A 6,842-nucleotide genomic window follows, 5' to 3' on the forward strand; every position below is an offset into this window, starting at 1 on the left:
CCCAACTGACATGGCTGTACCAGGAAAAGCCCCAGGTGTACCAGCAAAATTGCTGGCCATAGCTCTTTCATCTAGGGAACTGATATGTGCCATCAGATGACCTCTCTTTGCAGAATAGACTAGTTAGCACCTGTGTCTACAGTAGGAGAGCTTGCTAGCTCAACTATATCAGCAAACTTCTCTGCTGGTATAGACAAGGCCTCTAATTGGCGTCATTCAAAAATTGCTCCTTCACTTTTGAAACTTGCAATTTAAGTTTTTGAACTTTTTTCTTTCTTTTTTTGGTGGGGGGGGAAAAATATATTAATAAAGTTAGTCACTGAAAAATGAAAGATAGAACAGGGTTGTCTCCAGGACACAGCAGGAAGGTAATTTAAAAAGCTCAGGAACATTGTTGAAATTATCATGCAAGCTTATTAAATGCAATGTATATTTAAATTGAAAAAACTTTTCTTTATTAGGCCTAGATAGGTGAAATTTCACAGCCTCCAGCAGTTAAGCATATTGGGTGAAAGTCAGGTAAGATTAATTTCTAATCTTTATGGAAATCCATTTATTAAAAAATGGGTAGCAAAGTTATGAATATGATACTTAAGGGTTTAGACTATCAGTAGCACATGGTTCATCATTTAAAGATGAGGGCAAGTTAAAATGGAAGTGTTTTTTAGTTTAAGATTTTTAAATTTTTATTTTTATTTTAAGACCTCTTTTGTTTACATTTGGTTTTCTATATTAACATAATTTCCTAACCAAGTTATTCTGGAAATATGTTGAAATAGCATAGAATCCTGCCTTATCATTACAAATTATAAAATATTTAGCTTTAATTTTCTTCTCCTTATTACACAAGTAGAAACGTATTATTATAAAACACATTTAAGGGAACTCATTGTTGACTTAGGTAATTAAAATAAGAGTCTGAAGTGAATTTTTAATGCTTCTTAGATTAGCTTAGAAATGATCAACATATCTGTAATTTCTTTAGGAATATCATCCAATAATGCTTCATAGCCTACATTTGCCTTATTCCAATAAAATCAATGAACATTGAGAATTAAGAACATGCCAGTAAAGACTTCTGTCTGCTTGAGTTGATCTGGTTTTATTTTTTTAAGAAGTCTCTAGCTCATTAGTGGGCTACGCTACGGCTGCAGAGTCTGAATTCTGTATGTGATATACCTTAGACCAGTGGTTCTCAAACTTTCTTTTTCATGGACCACTTGAAAATTACTGAGGGTCTCAGCGGACCACTTAATACATTATTTTTGTTCTACAAATCAAAGCACACAACTCATATTTTAATATCAGCAGTTTCACCTTAGAAGTACAGATATTCTCCATTGTCCCACAGCCTTTCTGCAGACCGCCTGAATGGAGCTCGCGGACCAGTGGTGGTCCACAGACCACAGTTTGATAACCTCTGCCTTTGACTATAGCTCATGAAAGTCTATAACTGCAGGGGTCAATTTGTGCCAGTTCCCAGCAGTTTGCCAACACTTTCCTGGCAGCGTAGTCAGTTGCTACACAGTTTCAGCTCCTGTGTAATAACAAAATGAAGTTTCTGGTCCTTAGGGTTGCAAAGCTCTTCTTTCAGTTGTAAAATAATGCAGTGCAAAGTGTACAGATTAAGCACAGGGGAGATTCTCAGCTAGTATAGTTTAGAGTGACTCAGTGCACTCTAATGGAGTGAAGAAAACTCACCGGAGCCAAGGATCTGGTCCCTTGGCTCTAAATACAGCTGAAGTGCCATGGTGCAGTAAGACAAGAGGATATCCCACAAAGAAATGAAAAGGAGGTGCAGGTGAGTGACAAAAAGTTCTCCCATTATTCTAAAGCCTGCACAGAGGGAGAGTTTGTGAGGATACACTGAAAGATTTCTATAGTTTCATAGCTGGTAGAGTCGGAAGGGACCTGAGCAGATCATCGAGTCCAACCCCCTGCCATGGCAGGAAAGTACTGGGGTCAAATGACCCCGGCAAGGTGTCTATCTAGCCTCCTTTTAAAGACCCCCAGGGTAGGGGCGAGCACCACTTCTCTTGGAAGTTGGTTCCAGATCCTAGCCACCCTGACCGTGAAGTAGCGCTTCCTGATGTCTAGCCTGAACCGACTCTCCGTCAACTTATGGCTGTTATTCCTTGTTGCTCCCGGTAGTGCTCGGGGGAACAGAGACTCTCCCATTGCCTGCTGGTCTCCTTTGGCCAGTTTATAGATGGCCACAAGATCCCCCCTCAGCCTTCTCTTGTGGAGGTTGAACAGGTTCAGGTCCTGTAGCCTCTCCTCATAGGGCCTGCCCTGCTGCCCCCTGATCATACGAGTGGCCTCCTCTGGACCCTCTCCATGCTGCCCACATCCATCCTGAAGTGCAGCACCCAGAACTGGACGCAGTACTCCAGCTGCGGCCTGACCAGTGCTGCATAGAGGGGGAGGATCACCTCCTTGGACCTGCTCGAGATGCATCTGTGGATGCATGACAAGGTGCGGTTTCTCTTACTGGTCTAGTAAAGGAAAGATCCATACCTGGCTCAGTGGTGTATCCCTCTGTCTGTCACTGTAACAGGTGGCTTTTGAAGATGCACCTGGTCAGTCCTGAAATATCAGGAAATGTTCTAGGAACCAGAACCCTATTACCTTCCATGAAAACTGGGGGGAAAGCTTAACAAGTGCACACAGTCTTTTGCATGTGGTTAGCTCTACCCATAGTTTCACGCACTTTCTCTGTGGATCAGAGAACCTATTGATGGAGTCATTAACACATTCAGGCATAACAGTATACCCCCAGTTCCACTCTGTCTGTCCACCCAAAAAAAATTAAGCCTTGATAGACTTATTTCGCAGACAAAAAAAAAGAAATAAGAACCATCAGAGAGAGAGAAAGAGAGGCTGGAGAGAACAGGTGTGCACATGGGGCACCTAGCATGGTGCAAGTAAAATTAAGAAGGTCCCTGACATAGAAGTACAGGTGATGTTGCAATGAGACTCAGAGCCTGGGCTGTGTCCTTGTTATTCCACGTGCAGGAAATACAATTTCTTGATAAAGTCTACAGTTTGTCACAGGTGGCTTTCCCCCCCCTAAATCTGCTCTGGAAATGTCACATAGCCAATAAAGAGCCATTACTGAAATGTGCAAACTAGACTCAGCTTTGTTATGTAGAACTAAAAGACTCCACATCCCTCCACATCCGGGGGCCAAGCAGTATGCAGCCTTGACTTATAAGGCTGCTTTTACTCTTTACAGGTCATTTCCTGAGCTCAGACAAAGCCCAGCTAGTTGTATTTAATTTACTAGAATGCCATAAATTCACCTACCATGGCTGCACCCCTCTGCTGGCAGTTATTAAAATTATAGCAAGGTGATGTAGTCATTGCCAGAGTGGTTGTGCACCACTGCAGAATTCCCCAGTTGCTAGACTGGTCTTAATTCACAAAATAAACTCAGAGGGCACGTCCAGACAAGCACACACGTGCAGTTTGTGTCACCTCAAAGTGTTTGAAGTGACACAAACTGCATGCGGCGCATGTGCCCCCCAGTGTGTGGAATGGGGGGATTGACACTGGGAGATTCTGATGCCAAAAAAAAGCAGTGCAGCCCACACGACAGCAGCATGCACTGCCAGAAATCGGAGCCTCGCCGGCCAGAGCCATACTCTGGCTGCCAGCCAGGCTCTGAGCAGCTAGCTCAACACTGCTGCTGCCCTGGGAGGCCCTCAGGACCCCAAGTAAAGCTGCAGGCTCCCCAGCCTCTCCTACCCCACCCCAGTTATTTTGCCGTGCACCAGGGCACGTGAGCAGGGGCATGCCAGGGGACAAATAGCAGTGGCACAAATAGATGCCACTGCTATTTGTCTCATGGGCAACACATGTCCCTGGACACGTGCGCCCATTGGGATACACCCAGAGTTTTCAAATAAGAATCCACCATGTTACAGACATTCTGACCTGTTGTGGTCTTTCTGGCCGTGTCCAAACAAGTGTGGCCATGTGATGTGTGGTACTACACATACACCTGCTGTTTGACCATGGTGGGGAGGAGGGTTGGATATCCAGGGGTCAAAAAAAAACCCACAAAAAGAAAAGTGGGGCAGCACATGCCACTCAAAACCAGAGCCTGGCCAGCCAGAGCCATGCTCCAGCTGTTGGCCGGGCTCTGAGCAGCAAGGATGCCATTGCTGCAGCCCCCAGGACCCCAGGTAAGGCTGGTAGGGCCAACCTAGTGCTGGCCTCAGCCTCCCCTACCTCATCCAGGGTAACTTGTCACACGCCAGAGGGCACATGGCACTCAGGCATTCCCTGGGGACAACTATGGGCAGCCGCTGCAAGCTGTCCCCAGGGAACCAAATGTCCGCACTTGTGTGGATGTGGCCTCTTTGCAACAGAAGAATTGTGCTAGTATTTTTCTGTAGTCAAAATCCGTGTGAAAACTACAACCTGGCATTTTCCGAGGGATGCCTCAAGCATACTGGCTACTTTGTGCATGTTGTTCAGAGCAAAAGCAGCCTCACTGCACTATCCAGACCTGTATAGTTGCACAGTGAGAGCCAGGGCTTCGTATGATGTAAAACAGGGTAATTCCATGAAGTTGATGGGCTATGCTAATTTACACCAGCTGATGATCTGGCCCATACTCAGACTGGATGGGGAAATGCAATTTTCTGCACATAAATGTCAAAATTATGCTTTTCAATTTTAATAGGATTTTTTTCTTGCAGGTGAGCAAAGGACTTTTACACAGATTTACTTTGTTCTAGTCTTGTACATTGTGATGTACTGAAGAAGTTTGGCAGTAGCAACTTAAATCACACCTGCATTTTTCAAGTTCTTTGCAATGCATTTCCCAAGGGAGAAAAATATAGATAATTTAGCATTCTTTTATCACTTTTGTACCATGTTAGGTAGACTTATTTTTTTTATTTATCCATGTAGAAGACTGTTATCTGAGACAGTTATTGATGAATAGAAGTATTCTTGACTTTAAACCATTAAAGCAAAATGACATTTCAAGTCCCATGTAAATTAGACCGCTGTTAAAAAAAAATTATAGAATCATTGAAATGAAGGTCGCCAAAAGGTCCTGTAGTCTCTCCCCTGTACAGAAGTAGGATATGTATACTTAAACCATCCTTAATAGATCTCTGTCTAACACACTCTTAGGAACTGCCAATGAAGCAGATCCTATAACGTCTCAAATTAGCCTGTTCAAGCACTTACCTATCCCTGTAGTTCAGTGTAGCTTAAATACTTGGAAAACCTTATTGTCTTCTGCAAATTAAGCCAAACTCCAGTGGGCATGGCGAAAAACTGATCGCTATCCTCTTTTTAAAACTACCTTTTGCATATTGGAAGTCTTTCATTTTTTCCCCCCTCGGTCTTTTTATAGTAGGCCTTATTCTATAACCCAATGCATTCATAAAAATATTGAATAGAACCAGACTTGGAGACAGACTTCTGCTAAGTATTGTGTCATTGTAATTTGTTTTTTATTTCGTTTTTTTCTTTGTTCAATTGAAAAATCAAAACCGATAAAAGATTTAGATTCTGAGTTTTAAAAAATGTATTCAGCATGTAAAGCAACTGTTTTTGCCACTACAGACATTAAAGGGATGTTTGAATGCAGCAGTTCAGAACAAGATACAATCATTGCTTGAAACCTGTCAAGGAAAGTATTTCCACCACTAAAAATGTTTGTGTCAGAATGGACCTGGTGATTTGGGCTTATATTTTCAGTACTCACAGCTAGGTCTGAGAGGAAGAAGGAGGAAACATTTTTTCTGGCAGCGTAATTGCAGAATAACAAGCAAATTCTGTCTACAGTCACTAATTATTTTAAATAAATTTAAACTGCATGGAGCCCTCTTAATAATGAAGCCATTTTTTTTTACAAAGCAGCTTCAGTGCAAATGGAAATGGAATTGAAATTGGCATATTGTGATGTATTGAAACAATTTGGGGCTTTCATCCTACTTCACTATAAATGTAATTTCACTACAGTCCTGTCCATGCAGGAAAAAATTCCTTGAACTGAAAAGACCTGGAAGAGCAGACCTTGTCAACATAAAATAGATTTTGCTGTTACCAGCCAACCATGATGGGCTGGGTGAGCAAAGTAAAAATGTTTTTAGAGTCCTTGAAAAACTATAGAAATGTGTGTTCCAGCACAGTGGGTTGTTTGATGCACAACTATTGTTTGATGTACTATGTTTCCTTTTGGTATGGTAGCTCATTGTTAACTTTTACAGTTGTAAGTGAAAGCCATTGGCATCACTACAAACTAGTTAATACCCGAATGACCGCTTTGATCTAATGTCACACTTTGAATTCTGACCACTTAAACCCCGCACCTGGACATCCGCTTTTGCTTTTTATGTATATACGGGAGTTCTGAAAACAAACCAGCCAACCTGAATCAGGAATGAGGATATGATGCATTCATGGGTTTAAAAAAAAATTTTAAAAAGGAGTAGAGTGGTTGCATAAGGCTTTTATATGGTGGTAACACTCCTGACCAAAATCCCCATTGATGTCTGGTGCCAGTATGCATGTGGCAATAGTTCATTATCAATATGTAGCTCATGACAAAATGAGAAATTCCCTTTTCAAGGTTTGTCTTCTTTGAATCTCACGTAGAACTATGCACGCTGGACTGTGGGAGCCACGGAGTTTGTTCAAGAGGAATATGCCAGTGTGAAGAAGGCTGGGTAGGACCGACCTGTGAAGAACGTACATGCCATTCTCACTGTGCTGAACATGGCCAGTGCAAAGATGGGAAGTGTGAGTGCAGCCCTGGATGGGAAGGAGACCACTGCACCATCGGTGAGATTTTTAACTTAAAAAAAAAAAAAAAAAAA

The 6,842-nt window shown here is 42.3% G+C and overlaps 1 protein-coding gene across 2 annotated transcripts in view; it reads left to right on the forward strand.

The window, feature by feature from the left end:
* The window catches only part of TENM1 (teneurin transmembrane protein 1), a 490,026-nt gene that overhangs the window by 284,255 nt on the left and 198,929 nt on the right, over positions 1-6,842 (forward strand). For both annotated transcript variants that reach the window (XM_019521566.1, XM_019521567.1), the window contains one exon: positions 6,622-6,807. In XM_019521566.1, the coding sequence (XP_019377111.1) occupies positions 6,622-6,807 (186 nt within the window). The remainder of the gene's footprint in view (positions 1-6,621; positions 6,808-6,842) is intronic.

Source organism: Gavialis gangeticus, unplaced genomic scaffold (assembly GCF_001723915.1).
Source record: "Gavialis gangeticus isolate Ggan-Ray unplaced genomic scaffold, GavGan_comp1, whole genome shotgun sequence".
In the NCBI taxonomy this organism is placed as follows: domain Eukaryota; kingdom Metazoa; phylum Chordata; order Crocodylia; family Gavialidae; genus Gavialis; species Gavialis gangeticus.